Source organism: Ambystoma mexicanum, chromosome 6p (genome assembly GCF_040938575.1).
Source record: "Ambystoma mexicanum isolate Mex_15411 chromosome 6p, UKY_AmexF1_1, whole genome shotgun sequence".
NCBI classification, from domain to species: Eukaryota; Metazoa; Chordata; class Amphibia; order Caudata; family Ambystomatidae; genus Ambystoma; species Ambystoma mexicanum.
In genome coordinates this window covers 1475941120-1475964453 of record NC_090935.1, presented here as the reverse complement: position 1 = coordinate 1475964453, position 23334 = coordinate 1475941120, and the positions used below count along the sequence as shown (strand labels likewise).

General features: G+C 46.6%; 1 protein-coding gene across 1 annotated transcript in view; it reads right to left on the bottom strand.

Moving 5' to 3' along the window:
• LOC138511068 (uncharacterized) overlaps positions 1 to 23334 on the bottom strand; it is a 3073423-nt gene that overhangs the window by 2972496 nt on the left and 77593 nt on the right. Inside the window, exon 2 of the mRNA XM_069626568.1 lies at positions 11849 to 11893. Coding sequence (XP_069482669.1) covers positions 11849 to 11893 — 45 coding nt within the window. The remainder of the gene's footprint in view (positions 1 to 11848; positions 11894 to 23334) is intronic.

Here is a 23334-nt window from a genome sequence, read left to right as displayed (position 1 = left end):
AAGTTGACAGAGAAGAGCGTTTAGGAGATTTGATGGGAGCCCTATCCAGCATGCTTCGCTGCTGTCCAGATGAATCAAATCGCTAACATTGGCCACAGAGATAGGGGTTGTTAAGTGTGCTGTGCATACTAATAGTACCAGCTCAATAGCACTTTGAAATGATGTAGCAGACAAGGCGACAAAAGAAGCCGCATATTTGTCATTCTCAGATCCCCATTAAATAGAATCCATGTCCCTGCAGGTACAGTTGCCAGCTCTGTACACTGCACTCCCTTTGCTTCAAATTATAGAAATGTAGGGAAAAGCACCTAAGGAGGAACAGGAGCTTTGGACAAAGAGAGGATGTGACATCTCACCTACGGATTTGCTGTGGAAACAGGAGCTTACAAGGAAAGTAGTAAGGCCTGTAGAACTGCTTCTTGTGGCTCTAGAGCAACTAAATTACCCGTTGCACACTTCTTGGCAACCAATCGCTCCAGGAGGAATGGTTCATATTAAACCTCCAAGAACATGCACGTAGATTTGCAGGGCATTGCATTATTTGTAGAGAATGTAATCCTGGTAATACAATGACGATGATAAGAGGAGTTTTGCCCAGGCCCTCTGGGCCATTCCAAGAGCTCCACGTAGATTTTGTGGACATGCTCAAGAAATGTAAAAATGTGCGTTACCTATTTGTAGTCGGCCCATTATCCCCGTTGGCTCGAGGCTGGTCCCTGTGTACACTCTTATGCTAAGTCTGCAGCAAAAGTTTGGTGAGAAAAGTATTTCCACGGTGGGGAATTTGTAAGGTCCTGAGATCCGACAATGGAACTCTTTTCTTTAATGCTCTATTCGCAGTGATTACTTCACTCTTGGCGATTTAGCACAAGCTGTGTTCGGTGTACCATCCTCAAGCCAGTGGAATAGTATAAAGGCTAAATGGGGTTCTCAAGTGTCAAATAACAAAAATATGAAGTGATTTGCAATAAAATTGGCACTATTGCCTACCAATTGTTTTGGTTTATTTGAAGAATCAGCCAGGGAAAGATCACCACCTTATCCCTCATGAGATTGTGACTGGGCATAGGTTACACAACTGTTCCCCAGGGACCTAATATTCATCCGCTCTTTTGTGCAACACTGGAATGAGGGGCATTTCCATGGGCCGCACCGCATGATTTTTGCAACTCTGACTGCTGTGAAGGTGGAGGGTAGCAACAGCTGAGTGTACATCAGCTACATATGAAGGGATACCGGCACCCTTTCATCAGCATGGGCTCAAAGTTAAGTATGTCCTAAGGATTCACAGTTCATTCCATTAGAAAAGGGGGGAGAGAATGTAAACCAGTAATTGTTATTTTTCAAGAATTAGAAGAAAACTTCGGATTTAAGAATGTAAATTAGAATGGGCCTCATTACGACCCTGGCGGAAATCGAAAAACGATGGCGGAAATGCAATACCGCCATCGAATAGCGCTCGGTGCGATCATGACCCGTCACCGCAAAGTACGATGCCATTAGCGACACCGTAGTGAACGCCAACGCTAACTGCACCAAGTACGCGCGCGCGCGCCATGCCAAACCGTAATTACCACCATGGCGCAACGGTACGCAAATTCTGACCCTAGCGGACATGCACCTAACGCCATCAAGCACGGCGGAAAGTACCATTCCGCCATGGTGAGAAGTACGGCATCGCGAACCAACCGTAAACGGCCCTACTGAGTGCCTGTACACCGCTCCCTGGCCACATTGTACAACTCCCCGTAGGTGCAATGAAGTCACACAATGCAACCAGTGAAATGTACTAGTCATCCATGCCTGCCAACGAACAAATGAATCTCAAGAGGGGCCAATGGGAGCTGCAGGGCACAGATGGCACGAATACAGAAGCTATACAAATGGACATGACCACAGTCTCCCACCAAGAAACGCACGCAAACACAGGCACCTGTGACCAGCCATATTCCGATAATCACATCATTCCACCAATCCAACTGGCTGACCGGCATCTGTTACACAAAAGCTAATCCCCCGCCCCTGAGCATGACATCATCAAAACAGTCATATTGGCAGCCCTTATCCCTGACCTCACTGGGCTTCGTAGGCAAACGCGCCCAGCACAGTACCACGCAACTATACTCCGAAGCTGGAACCCAATGCAGATGTCCTCACAATACATCGCTCCCCAAATAGGAATATGCCACATCACTTGCAAAGAAGAACGCTACACGGTTCATATCAGAATAGAAATTTAATGCACAACAAATTCACCAAGCCCATACAGCCATTAGGCCATGAACTCCAAAATACATTTCACCATTGTGGGCTGCATCCGCAATAAATGACCAGCTACTTCTTGTGTGACGCCCTGTTCCTTCATGGTACACAGGGGCTACATTCTCGTACGAAAAGGCAACATGGAAGCGCCTAGAACCGCAGGGCCGTCCCAATAGGGAGGCACTAGTCCAGCTGAAAGGCCGAAATGTTGCTCCTAGCCACTAGTACTGCGTAAGGGCATGTGGCCCATTGGCGATCGTCCCATAAGATCGTAATGCTGCTCCACTGATTAACACGAAGCAGCAGGTGTCGGGAGTAAAATCCATCTGCAGGAGTGGCATACAGATGGCAGTGGCAAAAGGGGAGGAGATACCTGTCACCCAAATGAAATGAAAAAGAATAGTATGGCCATCAGAACTACATTTGAATTACTCACGTCAATGATCACACCAAATCCACAGCCATATGCATGCTAGCCCACTCCAAAGGATCATCACCACCCAAAAACCACTTGCGAATCATAACTATCTATGTCGAGGTGAAAACACTATCACAAACGAGTGTTCCTGTGCATGCGTCTGTTAAAACAGAATCCATCAGATGGGATTGGTAACGTGCATAGACACAAGTGTCTGAAGGCGCGTCGAGACAGGGAGGGCTCAACAAGGCCAGATAGACGATGGTCCCACTATGGCAGCCCTGCATCACATAGCGCAGGGGAGGTGGATAGATTCCAAGAAGCCCTGTACATGGCAAACTCTGTATCAAATCATCTGTCCATGCATCCATACATCATTCCCTCATCCCGTAATGAAAACGCCTGTTTCCATACTCACATAACATGTGAAATTTCCATTGAGTCTGTGCGTTATGCAGCCTGCAAAATCCACTGTGCCCCAGCCCGTAATTCCAGTGTTGTGAAGTAACATGTATTTGGGAACGTCCGGCCTTATCGCCCACTTCGCTATTGCGCATCCCAAACTATTCATATCAATCATTGCATCCTCGCCATGGCCCCTGTCCCAAGGACATTGAACAATAGAACGTTATATTTGCAGTCAGACCTGTGGGCATCTCCTCGCCGCTAGCTGAAAACCGAAAGCGCCGCCCTTCGAATTCCTCATTTGCAACATCACGTCGAAAAGGCATCTGTGGCCGCTTGAAATCACAAATTAATCCATCTAGTGCGGCTGTGTGTGAAAATGGCAACTGCCTTCACTCACAAATGGGACGCCCCGCCTGTCGGTGAACCTCGGTACAGTGTTGCATGAGGGTCCACCGTTACTCGAGTACTACGTTCCACTGACCCTTCACAAGTCTGTTCGCGACTGCAAAGATAGTATGTGAAACAATGGGACCATAGCAGAATGAACATATCAACCAATGTTACACTGCCATCGGGTACAAATACATGATTGTAATAGCAAGATGCCATTCGTCGAATTGCAGCGTTGTGTGCGGGACGTGCTCGCCCAAAGGGGAGAGCAGCTTGCACAGGTGGAATGAATCACCACAGGTGGAGGCCATACAGCCTGAAAACACATAAATTGCACACCCAGCCTCCTCCCACAACCACACCGACTCCGAAATGCTACCGGCAGGACTAGCTATGTTGGCCCTGGGGGACCTGATAGCACTGCAAGTACTCCAACTTCAAGAAGAAGACGAACACCAACTACAACTGGCCGCACGGAGGAGACGCAGGAGGAGGAGGAGGGCAAGGCAGGGCCAGCAAGGGCCGCCAGCACAGCCACTACCACCACGCAGGCAGCCCGCAATCCCACGCCTCCGAGCACATCCGTTCAACCTCACTGATGAGCAGATCCACACCCTCTACCGTTTGGACCGGGACACCATAACCGCCATTGTGGACATGACACAGGCTGACCTTGTCAGCATGATAGATAGCCCAACCGCCATCCCACCCCTACTGAAGGTGGTGTCTGTACTCCACTTCCTGGCCACAGGCACCTACCAGCACACAGTCGGACAGTTGCATGGCATATCACAGCCACTGTTCTCACGGACACTATTGCAAGTGCTCGATGCCCTCCTGCAGCACGCAGACGACTACATCTATCTACCACGCTCGGAGCAGGAAATTACCAACACAAAAGTGGGATTCCATGCACTTGCCGGCATACCGGGTTGCATTGGTGCCATCGACTGCACCCATGTGGAATTGGTCGTCCCACATGCCATGGAGGCCCAGTACCGCAACCGAAAACAATTTCATTCTCTGAATGTACAAATGGTGTGTGACTCCAACAGGATCATTACACATTGTTGTGCCCGATTCCCTGGATCAACCCATGATTCTATGGTCTTGAGGAACTCTACAATACCACGCTACATGGAGCGACACGCAGGGAACAGATCCTGGCTACTCGGTGAGTCTCATTTCATGCATGATGATGTGGGGTATGTGATGCGGCAATGACCTGGCAGGAAGGGGGGGGGGTGCGTACGTAGCAATGGCATTCCTCAAAATTCCTTTATTGTCCACATACAGGTGATGCCGGGTATCCACTGAAGAGATGGCTCCTCACACCAGTCCGGAACCCACGGGACCAGCATGAGGAGGACTACAACCATGCCCACTCACGTACCCGTGTAGTCATAGAACAGGCATTCGGCCTACTGAAGACTCGTTTCCGCTGCCTCAGCAGGTCTGGCGGGGCACTCCTGTACCGCCATGTGAAGGTTGCAAAGATGGTCATGGCATGTGTCATGCTCCACAACATGTGCGTACGTAGAAATGTGCCCATGCCCCCTGACGCAGAACTGCAAGCACCTGAAGATGGTCATGATGAGGGTGGGGATGTGGCAGCACCTCAAGGAGTCTGCGAGGCACAGGAGGGCCGTGACATTCGTCAGCATCTCATAGATGCATGCTTCTAGCACTCACGCCTGGTGCCTGATACATGGACACGGGACTCGTGGCACTGTGTGTGTCTGGAACATGCACAATATGGACTGTACGCCTATAATGGCCTCGTACACAAAGATCAATGTCCACACATCTCATTGGATGATCGTGCATTGTTTATGGCATATGTGATATCATGTTAAACACCCTATCGACCCGCCACCCAAGTGAGCCCAACACACCCCCTCCACCCTCCTACCTCCCCCCCGAACACCAGTGTCCAAAGATGCTCATTGTCAGTGGGCAGTCGCTATTGCAAGCCCCCTCTCCGGGTATCAGGGGCACCCCTGCCTGTGGAGCGCAGGTTCCTCCCAGATCTACGTTGGGGGCTGCCCTGGACGGAACTTGCAACGGATGATGTCTCTGCCTGCTCACGTCCATGCATGTCCCTAAGGGTTTGTGAGAGCTCAGTGAGCACACGGCGCACTGCGGCAAGTTCGGCACATACGTCTTTGGACGTTGCATGCAGTTCCCCCCTCAGGCTCTCGGTGCTTCTCTCCATTTGTACTCTCAGGCTCTCGGTGCTTCTCTCCATTTCTACTCTCAGGCTCTCGGAGCTACTCTCCATTTGTGCCCTTAGTGTCTCTGTACTTCTCTCCATTTCTGCCCTAAGTGTCTCAGTTGATGTTTCTATGTCTGCCTTAGTGCCCCCACATTCATCGGCATGGTCCTTGAGGAGCGTGGCCAGTTGCTGCTGTTGCACGATTACCTGGTCGAGGGACTGTTGCCTCTGCTGGGCCATGGCCATTTGCGGTGGTGTCACAGAGTGGCTGATCACCTCATGTTGCCTTGCCACAGGGCTTGTGGGGGATGGCCAGTCGTCGTCTTGTGGGTGCCCCTGCGTGGTATCCTCATGGTGTACGGGATGGAACAGACAGGGGGATTGAGACAGGTCATGGATGGATCTATCTTCGACATCCCCGTTTTCTGTGTCGGAGCATGCTGCCATTAATGCAGTGTCACCTATGGTGCTGCTGCCACCAGAAGCAGTGCCTACTGTGGCATCCATTGGGGGGACCTGTGGTGGTGCTGTTGTGGGCATGCTGGCTGCTGGGGTGCCTGTTGGAGTTCCCTCCTCTGTGCTGCCACTTGATTTGTGCTGCTTCCGTGTCTTGATGCGTGCAGCTGAGGTGGAGGGTCTTTGGCCGTTGGTCTTGGCCCTCTTTGCAGGTGTGCTGGTAGGGGTGTCCTGGAGCTCGTCGTTTGGATCGGACTCTGTGGTGGAGTAAAGGAGGGCGAGCGTTATTAATGGGTCTGTGGGAATTGGAATGGCAATGTATCACATGCATTGGGGTGGTACCTGAGGGTGATTTGGGTCGGGGCCTTGGAGGTGGTTTCATTTGTGTGTGGAGTGAGGGTGCAGTTGTTTTGCAGCCTGCAGTTAGGGTGTGCCTGCTGCACGTGTAGAGGGTGTTTTTAGGATTTTTAATTATTTATGTATTTGATGTGAGTTTTAAAGTGTGCTATCAGGCCTATGTATGTGGACGTTCTCCTGGACATGTGTTACTGTTGCACTATGTGGACACGTGGTACTTCACATGATTGGACATTGTGGTTTTGGCATTGTTTTATTTGGGACACCTACCTGATTCTTCGGATGTCTGCACTCCTTTCTCCATCCCTCCGACTCCCTCTATGCTCTCCATTCCAATGGTGGAGGCACAGATTTCTTCCCAGGGGGTCAACTTGATGGGTGATTCCGATCCTCCCCCGGTAGCTGTGGCAATGTTGCGGTTGGCAGAAAGTATGCTACGGACGCGTATCCGCAGGTCGTCCCATCGCTTTCTGCATTGCTGTGGGTTGCGGGGTGCGGTCCCCACCGCACTTACCCGCTGTGCCACCAGGGCCCATATGGCCTTCTTGTTCGCAAGTGCCGTCCTGGTCATTTGCGTGGAGAAGACGGCGGCAGCATTCTCCTGGAGGGTCTCTGTGAGCACGGTGAGTTCCTCACGGGAGAAGTGGACCTGCCGCTTGCGGTCGCACGCTTTCTTCGCTACTTTTCCCATTTTTCTTGGTTTCACTAGGGTGGATGACGGGTTGGGATGTGTCTCAGGGTAGTATTTTTAATGGTTGTGTGGAATTTGTGGTTTTATAGTTGTACGGCGTGATGTTTCCCGTTCCGGGACCATGCTTTTACTTCCGTTTCCGTATATTTCCGGTCACCGCACTTTCCGGTTGACGCTCACTGCGGTGTCCGCTAAGATGGGTGGCGGTATTGCACCTAGGGCGCCGTACGGCGGCGGTGTGGGCCGTTTTGGGGTCATTTCCGCCATCGCGGACTTTGCACTTCCGCCATGGCGTGGTGCTCGTGCCCGATGGGTCGGAATGAGCCGCACTTTGCTCCGTCGTGCAATGGCGGAAACGCTATTTACGCTATGGCGGTCCGGTCGGTTGATTTCCGCCAGGGTCGTAATGAGGGCCAATGACTGTTTATATGTCTTTCTGATTGTTCTTGTCATCATGTTCAAAGATGGCAAACAGTATGGACGTGAATGGTTTAAGTGCGTCTAGTATTTTAGAATTTGATGACATTAATGAGGTCACAATGGAATGTTAACGCTGATTTCCCAAGCAGTGAGCATAATGTCAATTTAGACTTGATAGTAGATGCCCATGGTTTTGCAGCAGATAATGTATGGTATAGTCATGTGAGGAAAGTGGGGGAGAAAGAGAGAGAGATCTGTAGAATTTGTTACCTCTGCTCGCTTGTTCCCCAGGGTTCTGGTGTCCCAAGGGTGCTTATCCCAGATATAGTTAGCAAAGGCCCTGTGTCTAGTGCACCTAGCTTTGTGTAGGGTTCAAGGGCAGTTTCAAGGAAAATCAATCTTAGCATCTCTTTTACCTGCTGATGAAGAATGTTCAGCTACAGATCGTAAAGAGCAGAAGAACGTTTGTTGCAGGCAGAGTCCAGTTTAGTTTAAATGGGGCTATTATCATCAACAACCAATGGAAGCAAGGGTTGAAGAGTTGCAGAGCTGGAGGGTTGAGGGGATTCTCAGAAGAAGGGGTGGCATGTATAAACCAATAATGTGGAAATGTGCAGCAGAAATATTCAAAGTATCTGACATGGCTCAAGGAGCCAGAAGAACCTGTTAAGATACGGACACTTATACATTTTTCTTTGTGATTTATGGGAGACGGCACACTGCCTGTTGTCACAAATGGGAACTGCAGCTGCATGCTTTGCATCGCTGGTCTGACTGGAGGTACAGCTGTGCTTCTTGATGTGTTTTGGACTTGTGGACATCATGCCTACAGACAATTGCCTCCAGCATGGCAAGATGTTTGCAGTTTCACCACTTTACATCTGCCTGTCCTTGTTACTCCTGAGGACCACTTGATACTTGCCTGCCCTATGTTCACCTGGGGTCCAAGCTGCAGTGAACGCAAAATGGCTCCAGGTGACCCGGTGCAAACTTTTATTTTTATGATTTCTTCAGAATCAGCTTTCAGTGCCATCACGGAAGAACTCCGGGCCCTGAGACACACTATCCTCGAACTCCTAACAGGAATGGAGGGAGGAATCTGTCAGAAGATAGGGTGTACCTGCTGTATATTTGGGCCTCCTAATGATTCAGAGAATGGGACTCTGACACAAACAATCACCTCCTTGCATAAGCTTAGGGTGGTCATGGAGAATGATGGAGGAATCACAAATGACCCTTGGTTGGATTCTCTTTTTTTCTTGGGTTCCATCTCAGATGAGCCTAGCTGTCAAGATTTGAATGCCATTTATTGTCTTTATCCTTGTTATCTTTTGCTCTTGCCAAGGTAACAAAAGCAGTGTGTCCTTGTCCAAAGCTAGAACCACTACCAATTCAAATCATACGGGTACTCAGACAGACTAAGGCTGTCTTGTGTAGATTTTGGAAATGGTAGAGGGGCAAGTTGGGTTTTTTCACCAGAGAAGTGTGCCCATATTGGAACCAATGTGAGAGATGATTGTAGAGTTTTTCCCAGAAAAGATGGTTTTAAAGAACAAGAACTCGGTTTATTAGTTAAAGTATTAACTAAAAAGGGGGGATGTTTGGGTAGTCAGGAAAGGTCCCAATGAGAAAGAGGGGTTTCACGTTGCGTGCACCATATTGGTGACTGAGGGAACAGCAAAGTTGGCGCGATGTTGCAATTTTACATGTATTTAGCGTGGTTAATGAGAATGGGATGTTACTTTTTGTGTTACCTTGTGTTTAAAGTGATACATTTAGATTTGCATGCACGCAGCAAGATAAATGTCAAAATCGCAGATGAAATATAAATACAATATGGGTCTGGTGTGCCACGAAGTGGATAGAAGCTGGGTAACGAGGAGCTTCATAATGTGATGCGAGAAAGGGAATTTGTCATGAAGAAACCACTGTGAAGAGGACATGGTTTTTAAAACATGCATTCACCGACATTTATACACAGCTCTCAAGGGCCATATGTTTGGGGGCACATGGTAGGGATGTACAAATCTGTATGCTGTGTGCTCAGTTTGGCCGGCCCTGCAGCTAGGGTTTCGCCAGGTGAACTCTGTGTGACTGGGAAAACTGGTTTTGTAGGGTTGGGGAGCCATAGACGGTAGTGAGTAGCGGCAACATTATCAGGTGGTCTGTTAAAGTCAGGCCGGGTTTTTAGGACTTGGCAGTATTGCAGAAAGGAGATACAATTTCATGGGAGCTGGTTATTTATTGTTCAGGGGAAGCCAGCCATCGGTTCGCGGCTGAGTAATAAACCTGGGGTGAAGAGACACCTAAGTGCAGAGTTGACCGATACTTTATGGGATTCGATTATTTTCTCAGATTGTGTTCAGAGGCCGTGCGTGTTGAATTGATAGTCGTTTAGATCAGAGTGTTCCAAGGATTCCAGCAAGTCAAGCTGGGTGAGATAGTTATTGCCAGTTCAAAGGGAACCTATTCATTTTCTCCTCCCCATATTGTTTGAATTGTCCTTGCAAACCATGTGCATTACTTCTGTAGTTAGAAGGTTCCAGGCCAGCTGGAACTTCTAATGAATTTTGTTTGTGTTTAAATGTGTAACTGTGTGATGATGCTATGACCTACCACGGACAAATCCCAAAAAGGGGTGTGCTGATGTACCATGTGCTGATGATGGTAGTTAGATTAATGTGACCAATGAGAATGTGGGAATTAGAGAATTATTTTGTATAGTTTGACCAATCATGTGTGGGGGGATGATTTTTAATAAAATATATGGGAGTGTTGTAACTATTGTAAAATGTATATAATATGAAGTGTTTGTGTGACTCAGGGAAACAGGTAAGTTTGACTGTGCTGCATCATCTAGCTCCTGCCGCTGATTATACAATAAACTTGCTTTATGGACAAAACGTGCACTTGCTTCTTAAGTGGTTGGCCTGCTTTGGGTCAATGTGATTAGAGGCCCATCTGCGTAATAGGGAACAGTAAAATAAAATACAGCACAATATGCTTAAGCGAAAGCAGAGGCTCCATAATGAACACTGGGTATGATGCAGAAAGGGTTCAAAAGAAAAAAGGAGGGATGGAAAGGTGTGCTGTCCAAGCAAGGAAAAGAAGAAGTGGAACTATAGGAATGCACGGACTCTTGCGTTATAATCTAATCACATTGAAATAATCAAGATTTTACTTTCATAGGATTTTCACTCAGTTCCTCGGTTGAACTCCCTATGTCCTCAAGAATCCCAGAACATAGTTGTTGGATGCTTGTCAAGTGTACACAGCCTTGGCTTAAATAGATTGTGTTCAAATCTACAAATAATTAATTCACTGAGGGGCAGAGGATCTTTCTTACCAATGAATGAATCTTCCAGTGTGCTCTCGCTGTGAGAGAGACTATGCCAAGATCGTACCTTATCGCAACAATAGAAAGGGACTTTGGAACATGCAGCACTCTCTTCCAGAGATTACCCTCCAGACAGGGAAGTCAATCTAGGATCTTAAGCAGGTACACCTCAATTCCATAGAGCAGTTTCGGAAGTATCTTAGCTTCAGACAAACATATTGCAGGTTTTAATGAAAATTGACCAAATTTAGAGTGCATTCTCGCCAATTGATTAGTGAGAGCAGAAGCTTGGGTTTTAAACCAGCAACAAACATTGGCTAAACTGGGACCGATTGCAGTAACATCAAACAAAAGATAATCGTCCGCATAAGCCATCCATTTAAAACATAGCCCCTTATATGTTTTAATCTGGCCTCTTGAGTCTTAACGTACATTTGTTTATATTTATTTTTGTTATATAGCTACATAATTTGTGTAGTATTCTGAAATAAACAAGTTCATTGAATGAAGGAAATGTATTATTACATGCACCAATACAGCCCATTTAGCAAAAAACGTTTTTGGACGATCCAACCAACCCCTCTCTCACAGACGTTTTAGATGATAAGGCATGTTTGCGGCCTTCCTCCAATTGTGGTAATATGGGGCTGGTTAGACCAAGTATTCCAGGGTATCAGACAGACAGGAAGACGGGCATTTTAGATCACAGACAGATACATATATAAATTTGTGAAGTTCTCTGTAGCTTGCCCTATAGTACTGCAAAGTGTGAATGAAAGTAACTGCTGCATGTGGGATTTTGCAAAACACACTTGTATGGATCAAATCTTAACAAAAACACAAATAAGCAGATGGCATTGTTTTCAGTTATTCTTTGTAATTGCTATTACTCACGTGTTTGCAGGGGAGAAAACATCTCCTCCAATGAATTCAAACGAGCTGAAAGAAAAATGCATGCATTAATGTCAGGACTGGACAAACACATCTGAATGTACCAAGCAAAGCTGCATTACCTCTCAACCCCTCCCCCCTCCTTGCCTTCCTCATTCAATGAGATACCTTTAGCTTATGACAGAATGTTTTCATTAGACTTTCACCTCCACCCCTTGCCTGCCCATGGATCTTCGCTTGGCCAATCTCCTCTCCTGGTTCTTAAATAGAACCCACAGCCAAGAACACATCCTATTATCTGAAAAACAACAGAACGACACACTGGCATGGTGTGCTGGTATGTCGAAGATTCTGTCAAGTAGGTTTTATATACAAACTATGCTTTACCTACCATAGAAGCAGAATTGCTGATGAAGGCAATTCCAGGTAGCCCATAACTTGACCAGATGTCATGGGCAGAGGCAACATGTAGAATCAGGCAGAAGAAGCATGAGGAAAAGCAGAGATTGTAAGAGCATGTATGGGCAGAACCTAGGTAAGCAGGCAAGGGCAGAACCTATGTGTATCCCACTGCATACTGACAACTGTCGTCTCACTGCACTAAATCGATGCCAGCCCATTCCCAGAGGCTGGCGTGAGAGCTTCCCCACGCAGGTTGTACACTTGCATCAGACATTGTTTTGTTTACTTTGCAATTCTGCTGTCCGATGCACAAGAGAGAAGGGGCGTAGAAAATAGACACTTACTGCAGCTCCTCCGCAGACAAGAGTTGTGTGCTACCGAGATGGGCATGGGTGTCTGAGAAGCAGACAGTTGTCACACAAGATGGAGCACCAGGACCCTTTATTCTAAGAGAAAGAAGGAATGTGCATGGTTATTGAACCCCAAGTGGTTCCAGGCAAAGAGCAACGGCACCTGAGCAGAAAAAGGACCATCACCTAAAGCAGGCTTTGAAAAATCTTTAAAATCCTACTAGACGTAAAAGTTGAGTAGCTTAGTTCATCTACTCGACCTAAGAGAAAAGCAATCAACCCATGAATCGGTATCATAATTTTTTTTTGTATTGGAAACCAAGGAGATGCTTTAAATAAACACGGCCAGCAGTGCAATGTGCTCATGACAGTAAGAACTAGTGGCAGCTTACCGATTTCAATATTACAACTTTTCCGAGCCTATCAACGAGCTTACTTTTTTGTTAACTGAAAAATCAAATGTGTGTATAAAATAGCTCCTATAGGTTTTGTGCTCGGCTGGGATTATTTTGAAACACATTCTTCAGTTTAAAAACTGCACACATTAAAAGTGGTGACGAGCAGTTTCTAAACTAAATAATGTGTTTCAAAATAGTTCCTGCCAAGCAAAATGCCAATTGGAGATATTTTGCACAAGCATGTATCGCTTTGCTCCTGTGGTGGGGGGAATACACTTTAAAAACGTGCAAAAAAATTAATGCAGCAGAAGGGAGGAAATAAGTTTTACTCCGACACCCAAAAACACAAGGCCGACGGCAAGCACCCTGTGAAAAAAGTGGACGGATGTCATTCAACTCTTTGTAACTAAATGTGCCCTAGAGCTATATTTAAAATGGGTTGTTTCCCCCTCCTACTGTCCAGAATAGTTGCAAAAAAACAGGCAGACATTGCCCTGTACTAAGTCCCCACCCTCTCTTCCTCACTACCACACAGCTGACGCTGACTCCCTCTTACCTTAGGTGCCAAATCAAAACTCTGCAAGGTGCACGCAGTTCTCAATATGGTCTGTGTGCCAGTATGTCGATATTACTACAGTCAGCGATTGTCTTGAGGCAGTGCAATCTTCTGACGGCATCAGTGATACCGAGAACATGAGCCTATTTATGTGGGCCTGGCTCCAATATTGCTGATTGTCTCTTCTCGAACAAACAGGCTGAGGACTTGAAGAGTGAAGAGTGGTAACGAGGCCCTGCCTCAATCCCCTCATTGCTCGTAGCAATGGCCCAAGAGCGCTAAAGCCCACATACTGGGAACCAAAACACTGGTACCCCCCACAAGTGCGTTGGGCCTGTCATGGTGGCCTCCATCCAGACAGAGCTCTATCTTGGAGGAGACTGCAATGGTCGCGGAATGCAATGCTGAGCTGCCGATTGGCCCAAGTATCACCGCGGGTAACACTGCCAACTGTGGCATAGGTGGGTGCCATAACACACTGCCCACCTCTAAGGGCAGAGAGAGGACCAGGCTTCCACAGAAAGCAAAGGAAAAATTGCTGGAACAGACATGGCACATGGAAATGAGAAAACATTTCCCAGGAATTGTTACATGCAGCATAGCCTTTCCAGGCAGTAGAGCTGGTTGTAATTGCAGACAGACAGCCACAGGAGACTGTTTCTGCAGAATAAGAAATGGACCCACAAAGCTAGGGGCCAGTTTCCAAAGTAAGTTCCAGACAGGCAGATGCTTGTTCGACAGCCAGACCTTATCCCCCACCTGATAAGCGGGTTTGGGGGGTACTTCTTTTCTGCAGCAACCTACATGGCAGACTGTGAGCCTCTCAGATGTTGCAGTGCTTCCTGGACGACAGTGTACAGGAGACAGATCACCACATTGTGGAATCTGATAAAATGGAGATGGCTGGAATTGTTATCATTAGAGAATCAGTACTCTTTGTTACAGAACCTTTGCCCATTGTTAGAGAACCATTACTCATTGTTACCCAGTATTACCCCTTTAGGAATCCAGTTATTAATTCATCATGTTCAGTTATCCATTATTGCATTTTGTTTAGTTTTGATTAGTACATGAAGAAGTAGCATCATTATACTATCCACATATTAGACTGCCACTTTGTAAAAAATTGCAATTTGCTTATAGAATGACACACTGTCATATTTGAAATGCCATGAAGAGCCATTTAAAATGACATGGTATATTTGTAGTTACACATTTAGAGATATGTGTATGTATTATGTATGCATGTAAAGTTTGCACGTAGAATGAGTTTGCATTATGTAGCGCTTGGATTTATGAGAGTAAGCACTAGATAGAATAAGGCCTAAGGATCATGAAGCCATTTCTAATGGAGACAGAGAAGTTGTTTGCGCTACGGTGTGCGAAGACTTTTTTGAGTTAACAGTGTACAAGTATTCAAAAACAATGGCAGGCAGACACAGATAACAAGAACCTTGTCCGAGTGTGGAGAGCGAAGGACGCTAATCAGCATGGCATGGCTTGTGTGCAGCGGAGACAGCAACGGTGGGGGTAGTGCCATGAGCGACATGGGGAGATGGGAGAGAAGCCTTTTCAAGCAATGAGATGCTTTGAACACGGGCAGTAAGAGAGAATTTCGTGATGCAGAGAGAGCCAACAGTGGAGTGAATGGGAGAAACAGATGGATAGATGGTGTTTTACAGGCACCGCACACAGATGGCCATGAAAGAGATATGATGTCCAATGTCAGATTGACACAGCACACGTAGTGACCAGAACACGAAAGAACATACCACAAACTGCCTGAATATAGAATGCTGACAGAAAGAGACATTCTTAGCTTAGAGAACGAATGTAACCATAGGAATGAGTGTGTCATTGGAAACTATAACTAGAAGTGAAGAGAAGGGAGTTGAGTTAGTTGCTGGTAGCGGTTGTGGGAGATGGTGATTGATGGAGTTCGATGAGGGAGAGGTGTCTTGGTGCAGTAGAACCTGATGAGGCCTTGATGAGATTGATCTAGGAGAGAGAGAGAGAGAGAGAGAGAGAGAGAGAGAGAGAGAGAGAGCGAGGCCCGGCTCTGAATGACTGGCTGATGGCAGAATTGGGCATAGAGGACAAAGACAGAGCTGGAGAGGAGAGAGATGCCACATGGGAAGTATGGTTTAAAGCCTAGACTAAACTGATTGATTAGAACAGAACACTCACACGAAGAGCTTTGGGTTTGGGAGAAGGGGAAATCAGACAGGGTTTGTTTAGAGAGAGAGTGTGAAGTATGGTGTGGATTGGTGTGGATTGATCCTGCATGGAGGAGAGACGCTTGCAGTTAGACTGCACTAGAACCACAGGCTTGCATGACAGGCTTGCATTAGAAGCCTGTAAGGCTTATAGTTATTGCATGGTAGATTTGCTTTGCACCAGAAGTATAAAAGGTGCAAATTAGATGGTTGCAATAGTTTTAGTATTGTATGAATTATGCTTTGCTGTGTATAAATAAATGTATTCCATTGTTATAATTGAATCAATTCATGTGTTTTCTTTGTGTCTTATGTTATTTGTGTTCACGGTAGTAAGATAGGAGTATGTTGGTATATTGTTAGAAGTGATCTAGGAGTAGGGCCTGAGATACGAATGCAGGAGGGGGGGTATAGTGATCCATAACCCTTTAGGAGATTGTGTAAGATTGTCTAAAACCGGTGCATGGTTGCCCAGGGGTGGGGGGGGGCTAGATCGTGATTGGGGATTAGTTTTTCAGACTAACAACATGGATGTCTAGCATCGGACTGGGTTGTACAGGAGCAAAGGGGAGGAGTTTAGGATGTGTGTCAAATCAATGGTATTTGTCCCAAGGGGAGGCCAGGGAGGGGAGCCCACTCTGCAATACCTCCACTACGGGTATGGGCAAGTGGGACCTCACTAGGAGTGACTGTCCCTTAGGAGACAAGGATGCCTGTTCCTATGAGGAACTCCCTAGATTGCCCAACATATCAGCATACATGGGACTGCCAGCTGGGAAGAAGAATGCAACATCTTTATATTTGGCTGCAGGCAATGCTGAAGTGAATCTATTAGAAAAATGGAACCAGGATGTCTCTTTAAGAAGAGACATGTATTGAACTGAGACGAGTGGAGGAAGGAGTAGGAGAGAGTATGGTATGCAGGGGAAGCCCCCTGACGTGATTGCGCCTTGGAAGGGTGAGAATGTTCCTTTTCTGTGCTCATTCCCTTTAACATGAGAGACCCCCCAGCACTTTGACTGGACTCTGGACTTTATTGATTTTAATGTCCTGAGTGAGTGGAACTTTTTACCACTCACTCATTATTTTTCTCTGACTAGGATTTTTATTCTTAATGTTTAGGGTGTCTGGTAAGCAGGGACGTCATTTCACCAAAATGCCAGGGGTAGCGGAAGTGACATCACACGACCCTTGACCCCTGATGACATCACAGGAACTGATATCATTTGACCCCACCCCGAAGTGATATCGCGGGAAGCGATGGAACACGAACCTTTCACCCGTTGCCAAAACAGGAAGTGACATCACAGCATTGTACAGTACGAAAAATATGGTTCCGATATCACTATAATGTGATGTACATTTCATGCAAGAATGGATTGCCATATGTAGCGTTAAGGTCAGTGTGTATAGGCCCATATTACCAAATTACTGTGAATGCAAGCAGACGTCCATGACCAAATGATAATGATGTGTTACTATATAGCACTTACACTTAAGCGCTTTATATAGAAAAAATATACACCCAATATCACCCAACCTGTCTTGGTACTCATTTATCGACCTCAGAAGGATTAAAGGCTGAGTTGAGGCGTTTAAGAACAGACTAAATCAGTGACTCACCCCCTGAAGTGTGCCTGAAATAAACCTTTAATGAGTTTAGCAATTATTGTACAGAATTCCAGAAAGACACATTATTTGGTTTCCTATTCTTTCTTATTTAGGGTCAGTGCTGAAAGTGTTAGACTTGTGGCACTCCTGTTCTTATTTGTCTTATTATTTATTTATTTTTTTTAAAGGGCCTGAACATGAGAGCCAGCCACTCCAGGACCTTGCATTACAAAAAACGGAAAAAAAAAAAAAAAAAAACGAAATGTTTTTTTTTTATTTCTTTTTTTTTAACAGAGGTCGCAAGGGAGACCACAGAGGTCGCAAGGGAGACCTCAGAGGTCGCAGTTGCGACCTCTGGCGACCCCCAAATGACGTCCCTGCTGGTAAGCTCCCTATGTTTAATACAGGCATCTGCTTTTTGCTTGGTGGCACCCAGCACCCTCTGTGCAGTGTCACTGAGGAATACCTTGGACTTCTCTTTATGTTTATATTTTATCATGAGAACTACAGTTCCCAAGAATAGTAAGATACATTTTATCTTACTAACCTTTTTTTTGTAGATCCAGCACACACCACCATAAGTGGGTGCTGGGGGGCTATATTATAACTCCTTCTCCCACTCCATTTTTGTTACACTGACTAACTTAAATGGCTGGTGGGGTGGTTACTTTTTACTACCTTTTGTGCAAGTTACTAGCAGGCTGAATTATCAGCTGCAGTACAGCACCCATGGGAGACCATTTTCTCTTTATGTTTAAATACATGTTCTCGTGAGAACTACAGGTCCCAAGAATAGTAAGATACATTTTATCTTACCTTTTATTTGTGGGTCCAGCACACACCACCCTATGTGGGTGCTTGGGGGTTACATTGTAACTCCTTCTTCCACTCCTCATGTAACCCTTTGTTACTTTGTTACACTGAGGATAGAGGAACGCATACAATTTAAGTCTATGTGCCTAACTCACAAGTGCCTATATGGCAAGGCACCAGCCTATTTGAAGTCCAAACTCACTTTTTACCACCCACCCAGGGCATTAAGATCAGAAGCAAATGGGCTCATAACGCCCCTGAAACACAAGAAAGAACTCGGCACAGGCAGAGCCTTCCCTAACCGAGTGGCCTCTAATTGGAACAAATTGCCGAAGCACCTTAGATTGGAGTCCAATCTTTTGGTCTTTCGCAAAAAACTCAAAACAGAGCTTTACAAGTAACCTCCCACCTAGGCCCCAATGAATCAGTTAATTGGTTTTTGTATGTCCTTGTCCCGTCGCCTCATTCTGGCTCCATCTTGAGCTATGTACATGTCTACATGTAAGCGCCCCGATGCCTGCGGGCGGTCGGCGTTATATAAATAAATAAATAAAATAAATAAATAAATAATAAAAATAAATAAAACTGACTAACTTACATGGCTGTTGGCAGTGGTTACTTCTTACTACCTTTTGTGCAAGTTACTAGCAGGCTGATTTCTCAGCTGCAGTACAGCACCCATGGGAGACCATTTTCTCAAAATGGCCTATGTCTTCTTTTCTCGACATTTTTCATTTGTCACTTCCTTCTGGGTTGTACTGCTATCAGTTAGACTAGATTTGAGTCCTTTGGGAGTGTTGCCTTTGGCAGGCTTCAACCCTGAAGCCCACTCAGGCTCCAGAGTGTCTGGGAAAGCAGGAAGTGAGGAAGGATCTGAAACTTCACTGTCCTTTGTCTGAAGGTATGCATGGCTGAAACCAGTTCTAACTGGGTGGCTGGCATTCCTGGTGGACAGCCAACCCCCAGGGGATTGGCAGCTCTGTGAATGTGAATTAATGGTCTCCAGCATATAACACAAGGAATTTGGGACCACAGGCAGAGTCGACCTGAAACTTAAACAAGGATGACTTCCTCCCTTAGGGTGGTAGAACCAACTAGCCTCAAAAGCTTCTTCATTTTGGGCCATGCTCAGATGTCCTGCGACTTTCCTTGGCCGCAGAACACCAATACCTGTAGTGCCTAGACCATTATCGAGCGCATCATCTTCTGAAGACTGAATCCAGCTGAAACTTTGCAGACATCCGTGTGGACAATCTTAGGCAAGAGGTTTTGATCATAAGTCCCCACACCCTGGTTCAGGACAAAGTAATCGAGGAGAATCCAACCAGCAATATTAGTTTCTTCTTGGCGCTGAGAAAAAGGCGCCAAAACCACAAAGAGGCGCTGAAGTGAGCTGAATCCATTGCTGCCGACCCCTCCTCCCGAGTGCTGCTGCAGAGGCCCACCAAAAGATCCCTCTTTCGTCACCATGACCAAGGAGCAGGAATAAGGGTCTGCAACTTTGGACCTAGAAGGAAGCCAGCTACACTTTCTTCTTCATCTTTAAGGTACTGTGGGGCTTGGGTTGTAATTACCTTGTGCCATTTTAGGTGCTTCCTGGCTTGGCAAGTGCTGAGTTATTCAAGTGAGAGTTAACCTCAACTCCTGTTTGCAGGCCTTGTAACCTTTGTATTATCAGGAAGGCTCCCATTGAGCTCCTGCGTTTTCTTCATGAACCACTGTCTGATTAACTTTTCTTCTGATGATCTTTGTCAGAACTGGAACTGCCCATTTGACTTTGGCTGTGCTGGTTTCCCAAAGGTGAATCTTCTTGTTCCCTACTGGTTTTGGCAATGCTGGGTCCTCCATAGGTTTTAATTTTGAACAACACTTTTATTGCTAGGAAAGAGACTGCCTATATCCCTAGAGTGTACTTATTATTAACAGTTGCTAGCTATGTTCTATCTAACCTTTACTTCCTTCTGTACTCAGTTTTGCAAAGGTGATACTTCTAAGTGTGTTTACTGACCTTAAATGACGTCACTCTGTGTACTGTATTGTCATGATCTCTGCTTCCAAAAGGTCAGGGTTTTCCCAACTCCCTTGGAAGCAGATCCATAACCCAGGTTCCGAGTGCCAACCAATCCCAATTGGGACCTTTTGGACCCAGTCCTGGCGCCAGTGGCACCAGGCTCATAAATATGCCCAGTCCCAGCGCTGGAAGCGCCGGGCTCATAATGCTTGGGTGGACTTACCTGCAGCAGACCATGCTGCTTACTTGCCTGCCAGTTGAGCCTCTGATCCTCTTCTGTTTGGAACTACTTTTCCTGTTGGGTGGGGCAGGAGCCACTCCCTAGATTCAGAACACTGGAACTCTTCTGGAAAGCAGGAACTCTTTTCTTACCTAGGCGTGGCTGTGGAAGGAGACACCTAAGCACTACAGGAGGCTATTTAAACCACACCCGATGGATGAATCTTGCTTTGCGTTATTCTGCATCCTCTGCAGCAGAACGCTCATCGTGTCTTCTGCATCTGATCCTGGGCCTAAGGAAAAAGGCTTACCATCCTGAATCCAGTCTTCAGCAACACCTATAAAGACAAGAAAGAACAGGTTAGCATTACGGGCTTCAGTGACAGCTCTTCACTTACCTGGTCCATCGGCTGTCACCAACGCCTCGCGCTGCATTCCGGCATCTGAAAGACAAAGGCTTCCCTACTCTTCGTGCGCTCCGGAGGTCTTCACACTGCATTCCGGCATCTGAAAGACAAAAGCTTACCAACTGTTCGCACGCTCCGGAGGCCTTCGGCGCTGCATCCCGCATCTGAAAGACAAAACAAGGTGCGTTTAAAGACATTGGGGAACTTTAATACTCACGTGCCATTACTCCTTTCCACATCTAACCCAGTGGGTATTCCGGCACCCTGCAGCCGCTCCGAACTTGTACCTGCAAAATAAAAAGACAGTTAGAGCGCATCGTGAAGCAGGCAACAAGCGCTTACTTATGTGCTTCCAGGCGCTTCTATTCATCACACGGGCTCCATCTTCAACTCACTTCAGCCCGTCATCCGCCATCGCCGGAACCCTGCAAAACAAGAAACATCATTACTAAAGACTTTAAAGACATTAGAATTACTCGAAACTTACCGTTCGTGCAGTAAACGACGGACAGCAGTCCTCTGAAGTCAAGAGGCCTGCTCCCCTTATCCAGTGAAGAAACTGGTTACAGCACCCTGCCCCGAGGCAGATGGAGAGCACGGCGTTCACTTACCTAAGGTGAGAGCGTTAACCTTTGGGGTTCTACAGGAGAAGAGAAAGGGAAGAAGAGAGAGACATTCAATAACCCAGTTCCTTAATCCCATATTTTCTATCTGCAGACATCTTACCCTTCAAGTCAGACATACAGTGCACAGAGGTCCAGCCCAAAGAGCCAGCCGTGTGTTACACATCACCTTTGAAGATACGGTATACGCCCAGTCAAGACCGGCGCCTCTACGGGAATCAGGTGAGCGTTACAGAACGCAAAGCCTACCACAAAACTCCCGTCCAGGCGCTATGGAAACCTCGGATACCGACCAGCTAGCCCAGTTACTTGGGGAACTAAGGGCAGAAGTGCATGCAGCCCGTCAGGAAACGAACGCTCTAAGAAGGGAACTGATTATTTCCAAGGAGCGAACAGATGATCTCGCTAGACAATTGCTACAGTCACAAGCCGGACAGACCCCGTTACCCGCATCTGGGGGAAATCTTCCTTCTACATCCTCTATGAATCCAGTGCAGATCAACCTACCTGGGAATGTACCTCTGGCTCCGCCCGAACGATTTTCTGGTGACCCAAAGAGGTTTGCAGTATTTATCAATCAGTGCCGGTTGCATTTCTTATGCCGGCCAGCAGCCTTTCCAACTGATCAAGCTAAAGTAGCTTTCGTGCTTTCGTACCTTAGTGGCAATGCGGCAGACTGGTCGATCCCTCTAGTAAATCAAGATGATCCGGTCCTCCATGATTTTCAAGCTTTTCAGCTCAGTATGGAAAAACTGTTCGCAAGACATTCACAGGGGCAGGCCTTGGACAATGAGCTTCTTTCGTTGCGACAAGGTAATCAAGACCTTTGGGCTTATATTGCGTCTTTCAAAAGACTGATAGTGGAAACTCAATGGCCTGAGGACAAAAGGATTAAGCTGTTTTATAGAGGTCTACGTGGAGAGCTCAAAGATGTGTTAGCCCAAGTAGTGAATCCCCCACAAGATTGTTCGGACTATATAGACTTAGTCGTTCAAATAGATCACAGACTGCAGAACAGGAAGGCCGATCGTTCCAAGTTTGATGCTCGAGTATTTTCCAAACCGCCAACTCCTTCCAAAGGAGTAGACTCCGGGGAACCCATGCAAATAGGGGGTCTGAAAGGTCCTCTAACACAAAAGGAGCGGGAAAGGAGAAAACAGTTGCAATTATGCCTCTATTGCGGAAACTCAGGGCACTTTCTTCGAGACTGTCCGGTGAAACCTGCCAAGAAGGCAGTAGGAGCTGCAGTTACCAAAGTTACAAACTCTGAGCAGGGAAACGACCTCGCCCGACAAGAATAGAGGTCCTCTTGCCGAGCGTGAAAACCAGTTCCGTGACCTCGCATTTCGTGATACCTATGGTCCTCATTAGCCCTGATAATCCGGATCGATTACATGCAATTGAAGCTTACGTCGACAGCGGTGCCATCGGCAATTATGTGGATCATGAAATGGTTTTGAGGATGAATCTAACTCTTTGTCCCAAGGCTGTAAAGGACGTCATTACTACGGTGGATGGTACGGAGATAGCCTCCGGGCCAGTAACGCATACCACTCAAGAGGTGACGCTAGTAAGTCAAGATGGACACCATGAGAAGATCGTGTTCGATGTGATCAAGGCCCCTCAGTTTCAGATTATTCTAGGAATACCTTGGTTAGAGAAACACAATCCTCTGATCGATTGGCGAGCAAGAACGGTCCAGTTTCCAGAATGTGTCTCTACTTGTCACCCTCCACCTGGTGTTGCACTGGCAGCAATTTCTTCAGAGACTCCCCAGTTACCTCCCGAATACCTAGAATACCAAGATTTTTTCCGGAAGGATCAGGCTAACTCTCTACCTCCTCATAGGTCTTATGACTGCCAGATAGACCTGATACCTGGAT